This window comes from Gorilla gorilla, chromosome 16, assembly GCF_029281585.2.
Source record: "Gorilla gorilla gorilla isolate KB3781 chromosome 16, NHGRI_mGorGor1-v2.1_pri, whole genome shotgun sequence".
Taxonomy (NCBI): domain Eukaryota; kingdom Metazoa; phylum Chordata; class Mammalia; order Primates; family Hominidae; genus Gorilla; species Gorilla gorilla.
Genome location: NC_073240.2, coordinates 43,057,351 through 43,080,481, shown reverse-complemented (window position 1 = coordinate 43,080,481; position 23,131 = coordinate 43,057,351). Strand labels below are relative to the sequence as shown.

Below are 23,131 nucleotides of genomic sequence, written 5' to 3'. Positions count from 1 at the left end.
ACCATTCTGGACATGGGAAGTGGCAAAGATTTCATGATGAAGATGCCAAAAGCAATTGCAACAAAAGCAAAAATTGACAAATGGGATCTAATTAAGCTTAAGAGCTTCTGCACAGCAAAAGAAACTATCAATAGAGTAGACAGCCTACAGAATGGGAGAAAATATTTGCAAACTATGCATCCAACAAAGGTCTAATATCCAGCCTCTATAAGGAACTTAAACAAATTTATATGCAAAAAACAACCCCATAGAAAAGTGGGTAAAGGACATGAACAGACATTTTTCAAAAGAAGATATACAGCCAACAAGCATATGAAAAAAAAAAAGCTCAGTATCATTGATTATTAGAGAAATGCAAATCAAAATCACAGTGAGATACCATCTCACATCAGAATGGCTATTATGAAAAAGTCAAAAGATAATAGATGCTGGCAAGGTTGTGGAGAAAAGGGAATGCTTACACATTGTTAGTGGGAGTGTAAATTAGTTCAACCACTGTGGAAAGCACTGTGGCAATTCCTCAAAGAGCTAAAAACAGAATTACCATTTGACCCAGCAATCCCATTACTGGGTATATATCCAAAGTAATATAAATCATTCTACCGTAAAGACATATGCACATATATGTTCACTGCAGCACTGTTTACAATAGCAAAGACATGGAATCAACCTAAATGCCCATCAATGGTAAACTGGATAAATAAAATGTGGTACATATGCGGCCATAAAAAAGAATGTGATACATATGCAGCCATAAAAAAGAATGAGATCATTTCCTTTGCAAGAACACAGAAGGAGCTGGAGGCCATTAACCTTAGCAAACTAACACAGGAACAGAAAGCGAAATACCACGTTTTCACTTATAAGTGGGAGCTGAATGATGAGAACACATGATCACAAAGAGGGGAACGGCAGACACTGGGCCTACTTGAGGGTGGAGGGTGGGAGGAGGGAGAGGATCAGAAAAAATAACTCTTGAGTACTAGGCAGTACCTGGGTGATGAAATAATCTGTAAAACAGTCCCCTGTGAGTTCAGTTTACCTATATAACAAAGTTGCGTATGTATACCGGAACCTAAAATAAAAGTTAAAAAAAAATATATATATATATACACACACACATATATATATAGTTCTGAGTTGAATTTTTCAGACCTTTTCCATTCTGTTTCTGTCTCTCAATTTGCATTTTTAAGAAGATTATCCTAGTTCTGTGCTTGCAACAATTTTCTGCTCTATCTTAGCTTATGAGCATGAATATCTTTTTGTTGATGTTGTTAATTTGGTCAAGTAAATCTTTTAAGTATATTTTAATGTGACAAAACCCTCTACACTCTGGCAGTTTCCTAGTCTACTCAGAATTGTTAGTAGAACTATGCCTTGTGAGCCAAAGACTAGAGTCTAATAGTCCTTGAGTCTAATAGTGTTTGATTCTTAGATACTTTTATATAGAGCGTTTATCTGATGCTGTTCATTTTTAAAATAGCAAACTCAAAATTGTATCTGTACTGCAGGTGAACTGTTTCTTGTGCTGTGCTCTTAGTATCTTATTTTTTGGAAGGTGAGTTAACTACTCTGTATTATCTCTTTTTCCAGGCAGAAGAAGTAGAGTTGTATTTGGAAAAACTTAAGGAAAAAAGAGGCTTGTCTGGGAAATATCAAACATCATCAAAATTGTTCCAGAACTGCAGTGAACTCTTTAAAACACAGGTAATCTTTGAAAGTGATTGGAGATAAATAGAATAGGCAAAAATTGGAATGTATATATTTTTGGCTATATCCACTTCCGACTCCTCAAGTATTTCTTTTGGCAGAAGTAAGTGGAAGCATGTTCTGATAGGTACATAGTCAGCCACTTATACATACTCATCAAAGAGAGGTTGTACTTTCCTTTGTGTGTAAAAAGCAAACCCCCATTTTTTTTATTGTGGTAAAATATACACTACATAAAATTTACCATTTTAACCATTTCTAAGTGTATAATACAGTGGCATTAAATATATTCACATTGCTGTGCAGCCATCGACCCATCTCCAGTACTTTTTTTTTCCCCAAGGCAGATTCTCGCTCTGTCCCCCAGGCTGGAGTGCAGTGGCACAATCTCGGCTCACTGCAGTCTCCACCTCCCGGATCTAAGCAATTCTTTCACCTCAGGCTCCCAAGTGGCTAGGGCTACAGATTCACACCATTACGCCTGGCTAATTTTTTTTGTATTTTCTGTAGAGACAGGATTTCACCATGTTAGCCAGGCTGGTCTTGAACTCTTGACCTGAAGTGATCCACCCACCTTGGCCTCCCAAAATGCCGGGATTACAGGTGTGAGCCACCGGGCTGAGCCCCATCTCTAGTACTTTTATCATCCCAAACTGAAACATCATACCTATTAAACAAAAATTCCCCACCTTCCAACCCCAAGACCATGGTAACCACTCTTCTACTTTCCATGAATTTGACTATTCTAGATACCTCGTATAAATAGAATCATACAACTTTTGTTCTTTTTTGTCTGACTTCTTCCACTTAGCATAATGTTTTTAAGGTTCATCCATGTTATAGCATTATCAGAATTTCATTCCTTTTTAAGGCTAAATGATGTTCTGTTGTATGTATGTACCACATTTTGTTTTTCCATTCATCTGTTGATGGACATTTAAAACGTCACATTTTTAATTCTCTGGTCTCCTCATCTAACTAATATGTTCCCAGAAAAATCAGCGTTTTTAAAATTTACTTCTATAGATCTGAAATCAGAAGGGTATCATCATTGTCTTAGAGTTCAATTTCACACCTTAATTTTGTAGAAAGAGGGAGATGTGAATAATCATACATTTTTCATGCTTACACATATGTAATCATGTAAGTGGAGATTCTGATATCAAATTTTGTTGTCTTAGAAATAGCAATCTCAGTTTTTTGATAGAAAAATTTTATATGTGTTGAAAATAGTTATAGTAATTATCATCTATACTTGTCCTTACTATATTTAAAAATTATTTTGGAATATTTAGCAACTTGCCTTGAACTGTCAAATTACTAGGAGTAAAGTTTATTATTAAGAAGACAAATTTAGTCATTGGTAATTGAGGCCAGACGCGGTGGCTCAGCCCTGTAATCCCAGCACTTTGGGAGGCCGAGGTGGGCGGATCACCTGAGGTCAGGAGTTCAAGACCAGCCTGGCCAACATGGTGAAACCCTGTCTCTACAAAAAAATTAGCTGGGCATGGTGGCGGGTGCCTGTAATCCCAGCTACTTGGGAGGCTGAAGTGGGAGAATCACTTGAACCCAGGAGGCTGAGATAGTGTCAATGCACTCCAGCCTGGGCGACGAGAGTGAAACTTGGTCTCAAAAAAAAAAAAAATGGATAATTGATGAGCAGATGAAGTAATTGGTAATTGAAGGAAGAGTTCCGCTTTTATTATAACTTAGATTTTATGGTCTTGGAGGGAAAAGAAAATAGCTTTAAGATGGTGAAAGAATGGTAGAGAAAGCTAGAAGCAATGTGATGTTGTGTAGTTTGTATGTTTTCTGTTGGTTTTCCAAATTTATCCCTTAGACTAGGAGGATTGGTTGGTCTTTCTTGGATTTGATTATGGAAAGCTACCTGATGCATCTGGTTGCTGGAGGCTGACTACTTTTAGATGTGCTATAATCTTTCCAGGGTCTTGGCTTATTGGTAAGGTTTCCTCTCCTCATCCAGTCTAATGTAACAGGGTTGAATTACACAGTCTCATTACTCAGGAAGGAGAATGCCTCATCTACTGATAACTGGTAAGAAAGATAATTAGTGTAGTTTTTTACAGGCATAAAAAATGTAGTATGGTGGAAGGGACAGCAGACCTAAGCATCAAGAATATTTGGTTTAGGCCGGGCGCGGTGGCTCACGCCTGTAGTCCCAGCACTTCGGGAGGCCGATGTGGGCGGATCATGAGGTCAGGAGATTGAGACCATCCTGGCTAACAAGGTGAAACCCCGTCTGTACTAAAAATACAAAAAAAATTAGCCGGGCATGGTGGCGGGCACCTGTAGTCCCAGCTACTCGAGAGGCTGAGGCAGGAGAATGGCGTGAACCTGGGAGGCGGAGCTTGCAGTGAGCCGAGATCACACCACTGCACTCCAGCCTGTGCAACAGAGCAAGACTCCGTCTCAAAAAAAAAAAAAGAATATTAGGTTTAAATCCTATTTCTTTGTCTAAAGCTTTGTAGTTTTGAGCCACATTTTACTCATCTGTAGAATGAGGGGAAATGATCTAAGATTCTTCTATCCTAAGCATACATCCTATATCTAAAGCTTTGTCATTCTTAAATGTTTATTATTCTGATAGAAAAATTGAATGGCCATTTTGGTTTGATACTATTTTCTAGTTCCCAGCAGGGTTTTATTCACTTGTTTGTGGTTAATTGGAAATGTTTTGTCTACTGATGCTGTGTTATTATATTTACTAGTTAGGATGTGGTGTTTTGTTTTAACCATTTGTTTGTATTTTGAGCTACACTTTTCTTCTAGTATTTACACACCTTTAATGTTTTGTTTTGTGTTTCTTTTATAGAGCTTTTCTGGAGATTTTATGCATCGACTGCCTCTTTTAGGAGAAAAACAGGAGGTAATTGTTTTCATTATATATTTCTGAGAGTGCAGTAAAAACTTTGGTGGTGCAGGAGATACCCGTGCTCACCGCATCTCTAAGGAGGGAGTGCTGCACCTGGGGAGCAGGCTTCCCCAGTGGCTACAGGAACTTGGGCAGCTAAAAACAAGAAGTTCTGAATTAATTATTATTATTTTTTTAATGTTTAAAGGCTAAGGAGAATGGAACAAACCTTACCTTTATTGGAGACAAAACCGTAAGTATATTTGGGGATTTGGGGCATTGAACACATATTTTAGTTTTCTTATATTTGTATATTTTTGAGTTGTTCTCCCATACTATGCTAATATTTGAAAAGAAAGTTAAATCTGGAAGCTATAGACCAAAATGTTAAAAATGGTTGGATCTCTGGATGATACTATGAGTGATTTTTAGTTTCTTTGTGTTTTCTGAATTTTCTACGGTACATATGTATTGCTTTTATAATTATCCCCCCATAAATATCTGTAAACAGGAAGAAACTTATTAAAAATAAGAACTCTTAAACTTCATCTAAAATTATCTGTGATAAAATATAATTGAAAGAGTTTGGAAAAATTGAAATAAGGTCTAAAGCTATAAATATGCCTTAAGTTTTCATAAATATGCATTGTATGGATACTATTTTCAAATTCATAATTAATTCCTCAAAACATCGCCAGTTAAAAATTTAGAGGAAGGATGACAGCTATCAAAGTTGGGTTATGGTTTTTACAAAGCTGATTAAAGTTTTTAATTTTATAACAACTTTATGAAGGTATAATATACATATTACAGAAGTTATGTTTTGTTTCGTTTTTTGAGACAAGGTCTCACTCTTGCCCATGCTGGAGAACAGTGGTATGAACATGGCTCCCTGCAGCCTTGACGTCTTGGGCTCAAGTGATCCTCCTGCCTCAGACTCCAAGTAACTGGGGCCACAGGCACATACCACCATGCCTGGTTAATTTTAAAAAATTTTTTGTGGGGGTTGGGTCTCACCATGTTGCCCAGGCTGGTATAGAACTCCTAGGCTCAAGTAATCGTCTCACTTCAGCCTCCCAAAGTGCTAGGATTATAGGCGTGAGCCACTGCACCCAGCCTAAAAGTTGTTATTAAAGTTATTAAAGCATATAATTGAGTGGTTTTTAGTATTCTCAAGTTGTGCAAGCACCAATCGCTGTCTAATTCCAGAATTGTTCATCCCCAAAAGTAGCCCCATACTCATCAGTCACTCCCCATTTCTCCTGCCCCCAGCCTCTGACAATCAGTAATCTATTTTCTTTCTCTGTATTTGCCTTTTCTGGACATTTTATGTAACTGGAATCATATAATACATGGCCTTGTGTCTGGCTTCTTTCACAGTTTACACTCTGTCTCAACTTTTACTTCCTGCTTGCACAGAACCTTAAGATCAGCCAGTGAATGATTAGGGCCTCCTCAGGTCTCTCCTGGACCTGTGCACAGCCCTGGGCATGTGTGCACAGCCCTGCACATATGGCCTTCTAGATTTCCAGGAATATTTTGGAGCTTTCCAAAATTCCTATGGACATCTCATTCTCCAGTTTTTCCTTTTAAGTTTCCAATCAGCCTCTTAATAGCCTCAGTTGGTAAGGTCACCTCAGGCAGCTGTGATTTTGAAGGATTGCTGTTCAATGTTTTTGACAAATGCTTTGAGTACAGGGTTGTTGACACTGGGTGATCTCTGAGTCAGGTCAGATAAAGACAAGCCCTGAGAATGGAGCTTTTCAGCAATTTGCCAGACAGCTCAGGTGATCAGTCTTTTAGGGACCTCCACATGTATTTTTTCCTTTGGGAGGCCTAGGTGGGCAGATCACTTGAGGGCCAGGAGTTTGACACCAGCCTGGCCAACGTGATGAAACCCCGTCTCTACCAAAAATACAAAAATTAGGCAGGTGTGGTGGTGCACGCCTGTAATCCCAGCTACTTGGGAGGCTGAAGCAGGAGAATCACTTGAACCCAGAAGGTGGAGGCTGCAATGAGCCGAGATCACACCACTGCACTCCAGCCTAGGCAACAGAGTGAAACTCTGTGTTTGCTTCCCCTACCCCCTTTGCCTAGTGGCTGCTAAGCTGTTGTTTTTATCAGCTGTTAACAGTTTCAGGGACTTTGGTTTTAAGGAGCTTGGGAGAGAGGAGTGGGATTAGGGTGAACACAGACATCTCAAGCTTGCTTTTCTTTCCTAGATTCAGATGCCTTTCTTGAAGAAACATTTCTTGGATTGTTGAAAGACTTTAATAATTTCCAAAGTTCCAAAAGTTGATTTTGATAGTTTTTGCCAGTGTTTTCGTTGCTTTTATGGATGAGTAGATTTTCAGAGTTTCTTATTCTGCCATTCTGAAAGTGTTCTCACTACCTAAACCCCAGTTTTATTTGTACAGAATTTTAACTGAATGTAAGTTAGGCATGACAGTCTTTGTTAATTTTTTTAAACAAAAGATAGCCATTAGGACTGGGTGCAGTGTCTCACGCCTGTAATGCCAACACTTTGGGAGGCCAAGGTGGGCAGATGACTTGAGGTTGGGAGTTCGAGACCAGCTTGGCCAATGTGGTGAAACTTTGTCTTTACTAAAAATACAAAAATTAGTTGCTCATGGTGGCAGGCACCTGTAATCCAAGCTACTCAGGAGGCTGAGGCAGGAGAATCGCGTGAACTTGGGAGGTGGAGGCTGCAGTGAGCTGAGATCACGCTACTGCACTCCAGCCTGGGCAACCAGTGAGATTCCATCTCAAAAAAAAAAAGAAAAAAGATATTCATTGGATTTTCTTTTACTAATAGGTATATATTCACTGTGAAAATGGAGACGATATACGTAAATGAAAAGAAGAAAATAGTAATCTATAATACCATGCAGTGATATATTTATCTTCCTAGTCTTTTGTATATGGGCATGTTTATATTATTTTAAAAAGGGAATCTTAGAGTATGTATTATATGACTTTTTTTGGTAGCTTAGCAATATAACATGGACATGTCGTCAGTTTGGTAAATATTGTATTGCATTGTTACTTAAATGCTTGTATAGTGTCTTATTGTATGAGTACATTGCAATTTATTCAGTTCTCTGTTCTTGAACATTTATGAGTTTCATTATCTTGGAATTTTATGCAGTGTTGTGATTAATATTTTAACTACATTTGCTTTTAAGTCTTTATTTTCTGATCTCAGAAGAATTGTATATTGGGATAAGTTTTTAATTCTATAACTTAAAAGTAAAAATCCTTTGTAATTTTATGTTCTAATAGTTTTAGCAGTTTGGTGTGATTACACAGAGCACATGCATATTAACCAAAATAAGATCATATTATATACCATTGTATAATTTTTTCTTTTTATTACCAAATTGGTACATTGAATACTACTTCACCTTTTTATGGCTGCTTAGTGTTCCATTTTATTATGATTTTAATAACTCCCAATTGATGAACATTGGGGTTGTTCCCAAATTTCCCCTATTATGGATAAAGTTATGTTCATAATGTCTAGCTATATTTCTGTGTACATTTATAATCTTTAGGCTAAATTCCTGGAGGTAGAATTGCTAGATCCACATGTATGCACAGTTTAAAGGTGCTTTTTCATAGCAATTTATGGCCCCAAGAAAGTGAGAGTGAGTGTCTTTGTTTATGTTGCTGTGAAAGGACACCTGGAGCTGGGTAATTTATAAAGAAAAGAGGTTTATTTGGCTCACTGTTCTGTGGGCTATGAAAGAAGCATGGTGCCAGCATCTGTTTCTAGTGAGGGCTTCAGGCTGTTTCTACTCATGGTGGAAGGTGAAGGGGGGAGCCTGTGTGTGCAGATCACATGGCAAGAGAGGAAGAAGGAAAGAGGGAGGAGGAGGAGAGGAGGTAGTGGGCTTTTTTTTTTAATAATCAAGGAACCAATAGAGGGATAACTCATTACTGAAAGGACAGTGGCACCAAGCCATTCATTAGGGATTGGCTCCCATGACCCAAACACCTCTCTCTAGAATTCACCTCAAACATTGGGGATCAAATTTCAATATGAAATTTGGGAGGACAGATATCTAAACCACAGCAGTGAGTTTCCATCTTTCCTCACAAAAACAATGGCTGTCATCATTTAAAATAGATTTTATGCAGTTTGTCTAGTTAAGCAACAATTTGTTCTTGTAAATTGTATTTAAAAAGTTATTGTTAAGCCAGGCGCTGTGGCTCACGTGTGTAACCCCAGCACCTTGGGAGGCCACAGCAGGCAGATCGCTAGAGCTCACGAGTTTGAGACCACCCTGGGCAATATGGTGAAACCTCATCTCTACAAAAAATGGAAAAATTAGCCCGAAGGTGGCATGTGCGCCTGTAGTCCCCGCTACTTGGGAGACCGAAGTGGGAGGATGGCTTGAGTCTGGGAGGCAGAGGTTGCAGTGAGCCAAAGTCACACCACTTCACTCTAGGCGATAGAGCCATACCTTGTCCCTAAAACAAAAACAACAGCAAAAAAATTATTGTCGAAGGTGAACCTTCATTTATATGGATATTGGCACTTGTGCTTTCTTCAGTTGTCTTCTGTGCACAGCATACTGTGAGTTCTACTCAAGGCTTGAGTCTTGTTACAGTGATTAAAACTGGCTGAAAGGTGAGCCTGTTGAATACCACAAGTAATATTTAGGAATACTTAGTCAAAATATAGTCAAAAGAAATGAAAGAATTATCTATCTTTCGATCTTTCTTCCTGAAAATTTGGTCCAAGGCAAATACCTTATAATCCTATTTAAAGAATATTCACAGGCTGGGTTCAGTGGTAATCTCAGCACTTTTTAAGGCCCAAGGTGGGTGAATCACTTGAAGCCAGGGTTTGAGACCAGTCTGGTCAACATGGTAAATCCCTATCTCTACTAAAAATGCAAAAATTAGCTTGGTGTGGTGGGGTACACCTGTAATCCCAGCTACTTGGGTGCATGAGGCCTGAGAATCACTTGAGCCCAAAAAGCAGAGGTTGTAGTGAGCCATGATTGCACCACTGCACTGCAGCCTGGGTGACGAAATGAGACTCTGTCTCAAAAAGCAAAAAGGATACTCACAAATTCAGTACCTCCATCCTATTTCATTAAAGCTCTGATTAAACATATATGTTTATGGGCCGGGTGTGGTGGCTCACACCTGTGATCCCAGCACTTTGGGAGGCCAAGGTGGGTGGATCACCTGATGTCAGGAGTTCGAGATCAGCCTGGCAAACATGGTAAAACCTCATCTCTACTAAAAATACAAAAGAAAAAAAAATTAGCTGGGTGTGGTGGTGCACGCCTATAATCCCAGCTACTTGGGAGGCTGAGGTGGGAGGATCCCTTGAACCCAGGAGGTGGAGATTACATTGAGCCAAGATCGTTCCGTTGCACTCCAGCCTGGGCAACAGAGCAAGACTCCATCTAAAAAAAAAACAAAACAAAAATCTATATGTTTATGGAAGAAAGGTCCTCTGCATGTCCCTTCTTCTAAAGAAATATTGATAAAAGAGAACACTTTAATATTTTGATTAACTCAGTTTTTTGGATTTAAGCAATAATGTGATACATTTAACATAATTTAAAAAAAATTAATAGAGTTTATTGTTTAGAGCAGTTTTAGGTTCACAACAGAATTGAGTAAAAGGTACAGAGAGGCCAGTGCAGTGGCTTATGCCTATAATTGCAGCACTTCAGAAGCCAAGGTGGGAGGCTTCTGAACCCAGGAGTTCAAGAGCAGCCTGGAAAACATTTGAGACCCTATCTCTACAAAAAGCAAAAGTTGGCCAGGTGCGGTGGCTCACATCTGTAATCCCAGCACTTTAGGAGGCCCAGGCAGACAGATCACCTGAGGTCACGAGTTCAAGACCAACCTGACCAACGTGGAGAAAACCATTTCTACTAAAAATATAAAATTAGCTGCGCATGGTGGCACGTGCCTGTAATCCTAGCTACTTGGGAGGCTGAGGCAGGAGAATGGCTTGAACCTGGGAGGTGGAGGTTGCGGCGAGCCAAGATCGCGCCATTGCATTCCAGCCTGGGCGACAAGAGCAAAACTCCGTCTTAAAAAAAAACAAAACCCCCCAATTTACCCAGCATGGTTGTGCATGCCTATAGTCACCGCTACAGGGGAGGCTGAAGTGAGGATCACTTGAGCCCAGGAGGTCAAGGCTGCAGTGAGCCATGATCATGCCACTGTACTCCAGTCTAAGCAATAAAGCAAGACTCTGTCTCAAAAAAAAAAAAAAAAAGGAGACCTCCCACATGCTGTGTCTATACCTGTACACTTAGCCTCCCCCATCGTCAACATACTGCACCACTGTGGCACACTGTTAAAATTGATGAACCACGTTGACATGTTATTATCAAAGTCTATAGTTTAAGGTTCACTCTGCATTGTACATTGTATGAATTTTGATAAATGTGTAAAGACATCTTCACCTTTGTAGTATCATACAGAATCGTTTCAGTGCCTAAAAATCCTCTGTGCTCTGCCTGTTCATCTCTCCCTTCCCCTTGAACTCCTGGCAATCACTGATCTTTTTACTATCTTCATAGTTTTGCCTTTTCCAGAATGTCATCTAGTTGGAATTGTACAAATATGTGACCTCTTTAGATTGGCTTCTTTCACTTAGTAATATGCATTTAAGTTTCCTCCATGTCTTCTGGTGGCATGATAGTTCATTTCTTTTTAGTGCTGAATCATATTCCGTTGTTTGGATATATCACAGTTTATCCATTCATCTATTGAAGGACATCTTGATTGCTTTCAAGTTATAACAATTATAGATAAAACTGTTGTAAACATTTGTGTCCAGGCTTTTATGTGGACATAAGTTTTCAACTCATTTGGGTAATTATCAAGGAGCATGATTGCTAGATTGTATGGTAAGAGTATGTTTAGTTTTGTAACAATTGCATTTTTGACAATGCAGTGCTTAATCAAAAACAATGTTTTGGGAACAAAACTACTCTTGTAGGCTGTCTGTTTGACAGCATGAATAACTGGATTGTCACTTGTAGCTTTAATTACCTTATTCATGGGGTTAAAAAGTTCTTTTGAAGGGCACTTACAATTTTGAGATCATACCATGAAGACAGTGCTTTAAAAACAATTCTGTTCACAAGCTAGTGGTAGACCGAGAAAAAGAGAAAAAAAAAAAGAAAAAAATAGTTTTGTTATGGAGAACAAAATAATTAATAGTTGAGATGGTAGTTAAGAGCCCAGGCTCTCGGGTCAGATGTCCTAGACTTTGAAATCCCAACTTCACAACTTAGTATTTCCCTTGGAAATGTTATTGTGCTTCAGTTTCTTACATAATAAAATGGAGCTAATAGGAATGATATTACCAAGAATTGTGGAGTAGTGAGGTCCAGGTCTCCATGCCTCCACAAAAGCAACTAGTAAGCTGATGAAAACTATCACATTCAACTTTCACAGAACTTTGAAATCTAACCAAAACTTAATAAGGAAAAAGTTCAACAAAGAAAGAAGCTGCTACATTACATTAAGAAAGTGCAGTGATATTGTAATTTGTTTACCATACCCTCCTTCCCAGTTCAGAGGCAGGAAGATGGCAACCCGCAGTCGTGGTGCAGGTTGCTGGTGCCAGGGGAACTAATACAGACCTTTTTCTTAAAGACTTGCCATTGTGTGTTTTCACCTGCCTGGAGGCTCCCTGAAGGAACCTTGCCAGGACTTAACTTTGTTTTCCCCAACTTAGAGTGTTCCCAGGGCTGGAGTGGCTTCCTGGGTTGTGTTTGCCAAAAGCATTTGAATGCAGAAGTATTATGTGCATAGGGAAGGGGATAACAGTGGGGATAAGCAATAGAGAGACTGTCAAGCATGAGAAGGAAAGGGTCCAGAAAGGAGATTTGTGGGAGAACAAGGCTTTTTAAGGCTTCTGTGTATATTGAGCTATGAAGAAAGCCATATATATTCTCAGGAGTGGACATACGATCAGAAAAGACCTTAGATGACCCTAAGCTTTCATTCTGGCTGACCTTCAGGCTCTGTACAAGCAAAAAGTGAAGAATAAGGAATGGCTTTAATTGGCCCAGCTAAGCATTGAAGGATTGCGCCAGGGTGCAAAGACTGGGAGGATATTCTGTTCTTTTTCGTCTTTGGCTCCTGGTGTTTAAGAAATCTTTGTCAAAACACTAGCTGACCACTAAGCTAAAGGAATATAGATTCCAGTAGCCACACAGGTCTAAGAATGCAGACTTTACAAACATGGTTTAGAAAACTTACTAAGCAAAAGAGACATAACCCATATTATTATTACCAGCTAACAAACCCCAAGGAGGGGGCAGATTGTGGTTTCCAGAGTTGCCACTTTATAACATTCAGTTTTCAGTGGAAAATTATGAGGCATGCACAGAAACAATGTATGGCATATTTACAGGATTAAAAAAATATACATGCTTTGAAGAGGAAGCCTCAGCATTAGACTTACCAGACCAAAGATTTTAAGTGAACTGTCTTAAATATACTCAAAGAGCTAAAAATAAAAAAACCGTGGATGAAGAACTAAAGGAAACCAGGAGAACATAGAGATAAAAATGATAAAAAGAATGAAGACGAGCCTGAGAGACCTATGGGACACCCTCAAGTGTATCAACATCCACATAATAGGAATTCATCAGAGGGAGAAGAGAGGGAGAAAGGTATGGGAAGAATATTTGAAGGAATAATGCCCAGAAACTTCCCAAATTTGATGAAAGTATGAATTTCAGAAAGATTGAGAGGCTCACAAATCTCAAAACTACAAGCAGGAATGAAAAAGTAAAATGTTGTATGTTCATAAAATGGAATATCATTCATCTGTAAAAATGAATGGGAGCTGGATTCCAAGATGGCCAAATAGGAACAGCTCCGTCTACAGCTCCCAGCGTGATCGACACAGAAGACGGGTGATTTCTGCATTTCCAGCTGAGGTACCTGGTTCATCTCACTGGGACTGGTTGGACAGTGGGTGCAGCCCACGGAGGGCAAGCCGAAGCAGGGCGGGACATCACCTCACCCAGGAAGCAAAAGGAGTCGTGGGATTCCCTTTCCTAGCCAAGGGAAGCTGTGACAGACTGTACCGGGAAAATTGGGACACTCCCGCCTTAATACTGCATTTTTCCAACAGTCTTAGCAAACGGCAAACCAGGAGATTATATCCCGCACCTGGCTCAGCGGGTCCCATGCCCATGGAGCCTTGCTCACTGCTAGTGCAGCAGTCCCAAATCAAACTGCGAGGTGGCAGCCAGGCTGGGGAAGGGGCATCGCCATTGCTGAGGCTTGAGTAGGTAAAAAAGCGGCCAGGAAGTTCAAATTGGGTGGAGCCCACCACAGCTCAGTGAGGCCTGCCTGCCTCTGTAGACTCCACCTCTGGGGGCAGGGCATAGCTGAACAAAAGGCAGCAGAAACTTCTGAAGACTTAAACGTCCCTGTCTGACAGCTCTGAAGAGAGCAATGGGTCTCCCAGCACAGTGTTTGAGCTCTGAGAATGGACAGACTGCCTCCTCAAGTGGGTCCCTGACCCCCATGTAGTCTAACTGGGAGACACCTCCCAGTAGGGGCCAACTGACACTTCATACAGCTGGGTGTCCCTCTGAGACGAAGCTTCCAGAGGAAGGATCAGGCAACAATATTTGCTGTTCTGCAGCCTCCTCTGGTGATAACCAGGCGAACAGGGTGTGGAGTGGACCTCCAGCAAACTCCAACAGACCTGCAGCTGAGGGACCTGACTCTTAGAAGGAAAACTAACAAACAGAAAAGAATAACATCAACATCAATAAAAAGGACATCCACACCAAAACCTCATCTGTAGGTCACCAACATCAAAGACCAAAGGTAGATAAAACCACAAAGATGGGGAGAAACCAGAGCAGAAAAGCTGAAAATTCTAAAAACCACAGCACCTCTTCTCCTCCAAAGGATTGCAGCTCCCCGCGAGCAATGGAACAAAGCTGGACAGAGAATGAATTTGACGAGTTGACAGAAGTAGGCTTCAGAAGGTCGGTAATAACAAACCTCTCTGAGCTAAAGGAGGATGTTCGAACCCATCACAAGGAAGCTAAAAACCTTGAAAAAAGAGTAGATGAATGGCTATCTAGAATAAACAGTGTAGAGAAGACCTTAAATGACCTGATGGAGCTGAAAACCATGGCACGAGAACTATGTGATGCATGCACAAGCTTCAGTAGCTGATTCGATCAAGTGGAAGAAAGGGTATCAGTGATTGAAAATCAAATGAATGAAATGAAGCAAGAAGAGAAGTTTAGAGAAAAAAAGAGTAAAAAGAAATGAACAAAGCCTCCAAGAAATATGGGACTGTGTGAAAAGGCCAAATCTACATCTGATTGGTATACCTGAAAGTGATGGGGAGAATGGAACCAAGCTGGACAACACTCTTCAGGATATTATGTAGGAGAACTTCCCCCACCTAGCAAGGTAGGCCAACATTCAAATTCAGGAAATACAGAGAACACCACAAAGATACTCCTCAAGAAGAGCAACCCCAAGACACATAATTGTCAGATTCACCAAGGTTGAAATGAAGGAAAAAAATGTTAAGGGCAGCCAGAGAGAAAGGTCGGGTTACCCACAAAGGGAAGGCCATCAGACTAACAGAGAATCTGTTAGTGGGGGCCAATATTCAACATTCTTAAATAATTTTCAATCCAGAATTTCATATCCAGCCAAACTAAGCTTCATAAGTGAAGGAGAAATAAAATCCTTTACAGACAAGCAAATGCTGAGAGATTTTGTCACCACCAGGCCTGCCCTACAAGAGTTCCGGAAGGAAGCACTAAACGTGGAAAGGAACAACCAGTACCAGCCACTGCAAAAACATGCCAAATTGTAAAGACCATTGATGCTAGGAAGAAACTGCATCAACCAACGGGCAAAATAACCCACTAGTATCATAATGACAGGATCAAATTCACACATAACAATATTAACCTTAAATGTAGACGGGCTAAATGCCCCAATTAAAAGACACAGACCGGCAAATTGGATAAAGAGTCAAGACCCATTGGTGTGCTGTATTCAGGATACCCATCTCATGTGCAGAGACAAACATAGGTTCAAAATAAAGGGATGGAGGAAGATTTACCAAGCAAATGGAAAGCAAAAGAAAAAGCAGGGGTTGCAATTCTAGTTTCTGATAAAACAGAGTTTAAACCAACAAAGATCAAAAGAGACAAGGCCATTACATAATGGTAAAGGGGTCAATTCAACAAGAAGAGCTAACTATCCTAAATATATATGCACCCAATACAGGAACACCCAGATTCATAAAGCAAGTCCTTAGAGACCTACAAAGAGACTTAGACTCGCACACAATAATAATGGGAGACTTTAACACCCCACTGTCAATATTAGATCAACGAGACAGAAGGTTAACAAGGATATCCAGGACTTGAACTCAGTTCTGCACCGAGCAGACCTAATAGACATCTACAGAACTTTCCACCCCAAATCAGCAGAATGTACATTCTTCTCAGCACCACATCACACTTATTCCAAAATTGACCACATAGTTGGAAGTAAAACACTCATCAACAAATGTAAAAGAAGTCACAACCGTCTCTCAGACGACAGTGCAATCAAATTAGAACTCAAGATTAAGAAACTCACTCAAAACCGCACAAATACATGGAAACTGAACAAACTGCTTCTGAATGACTGCTGGATAAATAACGAAATGAAAGCAGAAATAAAGATGTTCTTTGAAACCAATGAGAGCAAAGACACAACATACCAGAATCTCTGGGACACATTTAAAGCAGTGTGTAGAGGGAAATTTATAGCACTAAATGCCCACAAGAGAAAGCAGGAAAGATCTAAAATCGACACCCTAACATCACAATTAAAAGAGCTAGAGAAGCAAGAGCAAACAAATTCAAAAGCTGCTAGAAGACAAGAAATAACTAAGATGAGAGCAGAACTGATGGACATAGAGACACAAAAAACCCTTCAAAAGAATCAATGAATCCAGGAACTGGTTTTTTGAAAAGATCAACCGAATAGACCTCTAGCAAGACTAATAAAGAAGAAAAGAGAGAAGAATCAAATAGATGCAATAAAAAGTGATAAAGGGGATATCACTACTGATCCCACAGAAATACAAACCACCATCAGAGAATACTATAAACATCTCCACACAAATAAACTAGAAAATCTAGAAGAAATGGATAAATTCCTGGACACATAGACCCTCCCAAGACTAAACTAGGAAGAAGCTGAATCTCTGAATAGATCAATAACAGGTTCTGAAATTGAGGCAATAATTAATAGCCTACCAACTAAAATAAGTCCAGGACCAGATGGATTCACAGCCGAATTCTACCAGAGGTACAAAGAGGAGCTGGTACCATTCCTTCTGAAACTATTCCAATCAATAGAAAAAGAGGGAATCCTCCCTAACTCATTTTATGAGGCCAGCATCATCCTGATACCAAAGTCTGGCAGAGACACAACAAAAAAAAGAGAATTTTAGACCACTATCCCTGATGAACCTCGATGCGAAAATCCTCAATAAAATACTTGCAAACCGAATCCAGCAGCACATCAAAAAGCATGTCCACCAAGATCAAGTTGGCTTCATCCCTGGGATGCAAGGGTGGTTCAACATATGCAAATCAATAAACGTAATCCATCACATAAACAGAACCAAAGACAAAAACCACATGATTATCTCAATAGATGCGGAAAAGGCCTTTGACAAAATTCAACAGCCCTTCATGCTAAAAACTCTCAATAAACTAAGTATTGATGGAACGTATGTCAAAATAATAAGAGCTATTTATGACAAACCCATAGCCAATATCATACTGAATGGGCAAAAACTGGAAGCATTCCCTTTGAAAACTGGCAGAAGACAGGGATGTCCTCTCTCACTACTCCTATTCAACATAGTGTTGGAAGTAATGGCCAGGGCAATCAGGCAAGAGAAAGAAAGAAAGTGTATTCAATTAGGAAAAGAGGAAGTCAAATTGTCCCTGTTTGCAGATGACATGATTGTATATTTAGAAAACCCCATCATCTCAGCCCAAAATCTCCTTAAGCTGATAAGCAACTTCAGCAAAGTCTCAGGATACAAAATCATTATGCAAAAATCACAAGCATTCCTGTACACCAATAACAAACAAACAGCCAAATCATGAGTGAAGTCCCATTCACAATTGCTACGAAGAGAATAAAATACCTAGGAATCCAATTTACAAGGGATGTGAAGAACCTCTTCAAGGAGAACTACAAACCACTGCTCAAAGAAATAAAAGAGGACACAAACAAATGGAAGAACATTCCATGCTCATGGATAGGAAGAATCAATATTGTGAAAATGGCCATACTGCCCAAGGTAATTTATAGATTCAGTGCCATCCCCATCAAGCTACCAATGACTTTCTTCACAGAATTGGAAAAAATACTTTGAAGTTCATATGGAACCAAAAAAGAGCCCACATTGCCAAGACAGTCCTAAGCAAAGAGAACAAAGTTGGAGGCATCACGCTACCTGACTTCAAACTATACTACAAGGCTACAGTAACCAAAACAGCATGGTACTGGTACCAAAACAGACATATAGACCAATGGAACAGAACAGAGGCCTCAGAAATAACACCACACATTTACAACCATCTGATCTTTGACAAACCTGACAAAAACACGAAATGGGAAAAGGATTCCCTATTTAATAAATGGTGCTGGGAAAACTGGCTAGACATATGTAGAAAGCTGAAACTGGATCCCTTCCTTACACCTCATATAAAAATTAATTCAAGATGGATTAAAGACTTAAATGTTAGACCTAAAACCATAAAATCCCTAGAAGAAAACCTAGGCAATACCATTCAGGACATAGGCATAGGGAAGGACTTCATGACTGAAACACCAAAAGCAATGGCAACAAAAGCCAAAATAGATAAATCAGATCTAATTAAAGAGCTTCTGCACAGCAAAAGAAACTACCATCACAGTGAACAGGCAACCTGCAGAATAGGAGAAAATTTTTACAATTCACCCATCCGACAAAGGGCTAATATCCAGAATCTACGAAGAACTTAAACAAATTTACAAGAAAAAATCAACCCCGTCAAAAAGTGGACAAAGGATACGAACAGACGCTTTTCAGAAGAAGACGTTTATGCAGCCAACAGACACATGAAAAAATGCTCATCATCACTGGTCATCAGAGAAATGCAAATCAAAACCACAATGACATACCATCTCATGCCAGTTAGAATGGTGATCAGTAAAAAGTCAGGAAACAACAGGTGCTGGAGAGGATGTGGAGAAATAGGAACACTTTTACACTGTTGGTGGGGGTGTAAACTAGTTCAGCCATTGTGGAAGACAGTATGGCAATTCCTCAAGGATCTAGAACTAGAAATACCAGTTGACCCAGCCATCCCATTACTGGGTATACACCCAAATGATTATAAATCATGCTAGTATAAAGACACATGCACACGTATGTTTATTGCAGCACTGTTCGCAATAGCAAAGACTTGGAACCAACCCAAATGTCCATCAATGATAGACTGGATTAAGAAAATGTGGCACATATACACCATGGAATACTCTGCAGCCATAAAAAAGGATGAGCTCATGTCCTTTGTAGGGACATGGATGAAGCTGGAAAGCATCATTCTGAGCAAACTCTCTCGAGGACAGAAAACCAAACACCACATGTTCTCACTCATAGGTGGGAATTGAACAATGAGAACACTTGGACACAGGGCGGGGAACATCACACAATGGGGCCTGTCGTCGGGTCGGGGGCTGGGTGAGGGATAGCATTAGGAGAAATACCTAATGTAAATGACGAGTTAATGGGTGCAACAAACCAACATGGCACATGTATACCTATGTAACAAACCTGCACGTTGTGCACATGTACCCTAGAACTTAAGGTATAAAAAAAAAAAAAAAAACTTGGGTCTCAGTACTTAGAAAACAGTTAACCATGATCAATAAAATATTTGCCAATTCCTTCAACTCAAAAAGAAAAAAATAAATGAAGCACTGATACATACAGCAATATAGATGAACCCTGAAAACATTATGTTAAGTGAGAGAAGCTAGACACATTTATATGAAATGTCCGTAATAGATGACTCCATGGAGACAAGAAGTAAATAATTAGTTGCAAGTGGTGAGAGAGGAAGAAATGGGGAGCTACTGCTTAATGAGTACAGGGTCTCCATTTTGGTTGATGAAAATGTTTTGGAAGTAGATAGAGGTGATATTTGCACATCATTGTGCTTGTACCACATACCATTGATTTATACACATTAAAATTGTGAATTTTATGTTGTGTAAAATTTACCTTAGTTTACAAAGGAGTTAATACCTATCTGATAGGGCTGCTGTGAGGATGTAAAAATGTAGTAAATGGGCCGGGGCGTGGTAGCTCACACCTTAATCCTAGCACTTAGGGAGGCCAAGGTGGGTGGATCACCTGAGGTCAGGAGTTCGAGACCAGGCTGGCCAACATGGCGAAACCCCGTCTGTACCAAAAATACAAAAAAAAATATTAGCTGGGTGTGGTGTCATGCGCCTATAATCCCAGCTACTTGGGAGGCTGAGGCAGGAGAATTGCTTGAACCCAGGAGGCGGACGTCACAGTGAGCCAAGATTGCACTACTGTACTCCTGCCTGGGCGATGGAGCGAGACTCTGCCTCAAAAAAAAAAAAAAAAAAAAAGTAATAAATGTCATATGCTTAACAGAGTTATCTGGCATATAAATGTTATTTTTACAGGGTCAGAATCTCTGCATTCCAGAGTTAAATATAAACTTTCTCAAATCCTGGAATATGAGAGTTGATCAATTTATTTTAGAATTTGTAAGAGGTGGTTTTAAGACATATATGATTAATAGAGCAGGTTATTACACCAGCATTTTATAGGTTGATGAGTAAGTAAGTTCAGGAAAGGTTCTGTAATTATGGCTAAGCAGACATGTATTACCCATAACTTTGAAGCTGCAAAGTTTTCTCACAAATTGGTCGTGAGTCTCGTCAGAGACTATTAGGTGGAGATAAATCAATGTATGATTAGGAAGACATTTATATTCTTAAATTTTACTAAGATAACCTAGTAAATGGATATCTGGAGAATTGTTTAGTCTGCTTTGTTTGACATGGATTTTTATCATGGAATATAACTTTTGAACTAAGCCTTTTCTTGGTTGTAGGATATTTTAACCATTTGAGGAGAACTATGGCTCCACAGGAAAATGCATAAACATAAAAAATCAGCTATTCATTTTGGGAGGTTCACAGATCATAGAAGCTTACCCAGAGATCTCTGGATAAACGTTTCTCCTTTTAAGACCAGATGGTAGTAAATTGCAATTCCAAGGAAGAAGAAACCAGTTATTTTCTGTGTCCCTCTTTATCATTGTGTCTTAGTCTTCTGTTTGTGAAGACTCTAGTCTATGTGAAAAGCAAGAGTCACTACCCCTCAAAGTCAAGGACTTGGAGACTGTTAATTTGTCTTCCTTGACTTTGAGGGGTAGTGACTCTTGCTTACCACATAGACTAGCTCAAGGTTAAATTTTTGATATAAATGTGAGACCATGTCAGCAGAAATTCTGATATTCTTGGGAAGCATGTTGAACAAAGGGATTAGATTCAGGAATTGGTGATTAGAATTCATTTTACTGATACCATCATTAAGTTTTGTTTAAGGTGATTTAAATAATTATTTAAATTCCTTTGTAATGTCTGCATAAAACACAAACTAGTATCCTAGTATGGCTTAGTTAAACAGAGATTAAATTAGTGATTTTAGTTGGGGGTTTCCTCATTAAAAAAATATGTTAAATGTGATTTTTGTGTACAAGACATGGTATCTTGCCTTTTAGTAATTCATAATCTAGCCTACTTTATGCACTAGGCTTGTTTGGTTTGTTGTGCCTAATGTTTCAATGAATGAAAGAGAAGGACTTTACCATATTTCTGGGCACATTCTGGAGCAAAATTTGCATATTGTATTATTAATTTGTGCTCTTCTTAAGATTTACAGATGTGATGCCCTTTTCCCTTTCTAGGCAATGCATGAACCATTGCAAACTTGGCAAGATGCACCATACATTTTTATTGTACATATTGGCATTTCATCCTCAAAGGAATCATCAAAAGAAAATTCACTGAGTAATCTTTTTACCAGTAAGTTCAGTTTTTTTTTTAATGGTTATGTTATTATCTGGTTATGTCATTCATGTACTTTACATATGCTTTTTTATTAGGTATTACAGGTATCAGATTTCTATTTCCTTCATTTGACACTCCTGCTTTTAAAATTTTTAGTTAGTAACATGTTTTCAGTATTCTGAATTAGAATTGTCAAAACTTGGTCACCAAGCCAGAGATAAGGAAATTTTAAATTAATTAACATTGGCCGGGCGCGGTGGCTCATGCCTGTAATCCTAGCACTTTGGGAGACCGTGGCAGGCAGATCACATGAGGTCGGGAGTTTTAAGACCAGCCTGACCAACATGGAGAAACCCTGTCTCTACTAAAAATACAAAATTAGCTCGGTGTGGTGGCACATGCCTGTAATCCCAGCTACTCGGGAGGCTGAGGCGGGAGAATCGCTTGAACCCGGGAGATGGAGGTTGTGGTGAGCCGAGATCACGCCATTCCACTCCAGCCTGGGCAACAAGAACTTTTGTTCTTGTTCTCAAGGAAAAAAAAAAAAAAATTAATTAACATTGGTAGTTTTTAATGTCTCAAGAATTTAAGTATTCTCCTTTCCAAGGTTGCTGCCTAGTTCATAGAGTCATCATCTTTTACCTGGAATTTGCAAGAACTTCCTAACTGGTCTTATTTCCTGTGGTTTCTGCCTTGTTTCTTCTTTGTGTTTTTGCAATTTCCTTTCCTCCCCTGCTTTCTTTTTATTTATTTATTTATTTATTTATTTATTTATTTATTTATTTATTTATTTTTGAGACGGAATCTCGCTCTGTCGCCCAGGCTAGAGTGCAGTGGCGCAATCTCGGCTCACTGCAAGCTCCGCCTCCTGGGTTCACGCCATTCTCCTGCCTCAGTGTCCGAAGTAGCTGGGACTACAGGCGCCCGCCACCACGTCCAGCTAATTTTTTTGTATTTTTTAGTGGAGACGGGGTTTCACCGTGTTAGCCAGGATGGTTTCGATCTCCTGACCTTGTGATCCGTCTGCCTTGGCCTCCCAAAGGGCTGGGATTACAGGGGTGAGCCGCCGTGCCTGGCCCTTTCCTACCCTGCTTTCTTAAGCAGAATATGGAATAGAAACAATGATGGCAGCCACTGTTACTTCGCTCCTGACTTTACTGGCTGTATTGGTATATTTCACCATTAAGTACTATGTTTACTGTAGAACTTTTGAAATATTCTTCATTTGGTTAAAGATGTTCCTTTCTATTCCTAGTTTAATAAGAATAGTTTCCTTTTTTTAAAAAAATGTTAAGAATTAATACTTAGCTTTATCAGATAGTTTAATTGTACTGATTTAAATGATCATATGGGCTTTCTTATTTAATAAGTTAATGTCATACATTAAAT

General features: G+C 39.4%; 1 protein-coding gene across 4 annotated transcripts in view; it reads left to right on the top strand.

Moving 5' to 3' along the window:
- The window catches only part of TMEM87A (transmembrane protein 87A), a 62,922-nt gene that overhangs the window by 7,304 nt on the left and 32,487 nt on the right, over positions 1-23,131 (top strand). For 3 of the 4 annotated variants that reach the window (XM_063698946.1, XM_055363500.2, XM_055363501.2), the window contains exons 4-7: positions 1,597-1,710; positions 4,547-4,600; positions 4,794-4,838; positions 21,640-21,757. In XM_063698946.1, the coding sequence (XP_063555016.1) occupies positions 1,597-1,710; positions 4,547-4,600; positions 4,794-4,838; positions 21,640-21,757 (331 nt within the window). Of the gene's footprint in view, positions 1-1,596; positions 1,711-4,546; positions 4,601-4,793; positions 4,839-6,807; positions 10,032-21,639; positions 21,758-23,131 lie in introns of those variants that run through there. The other variant, XM_019010635.4, reaches the window with a different exon arrangement.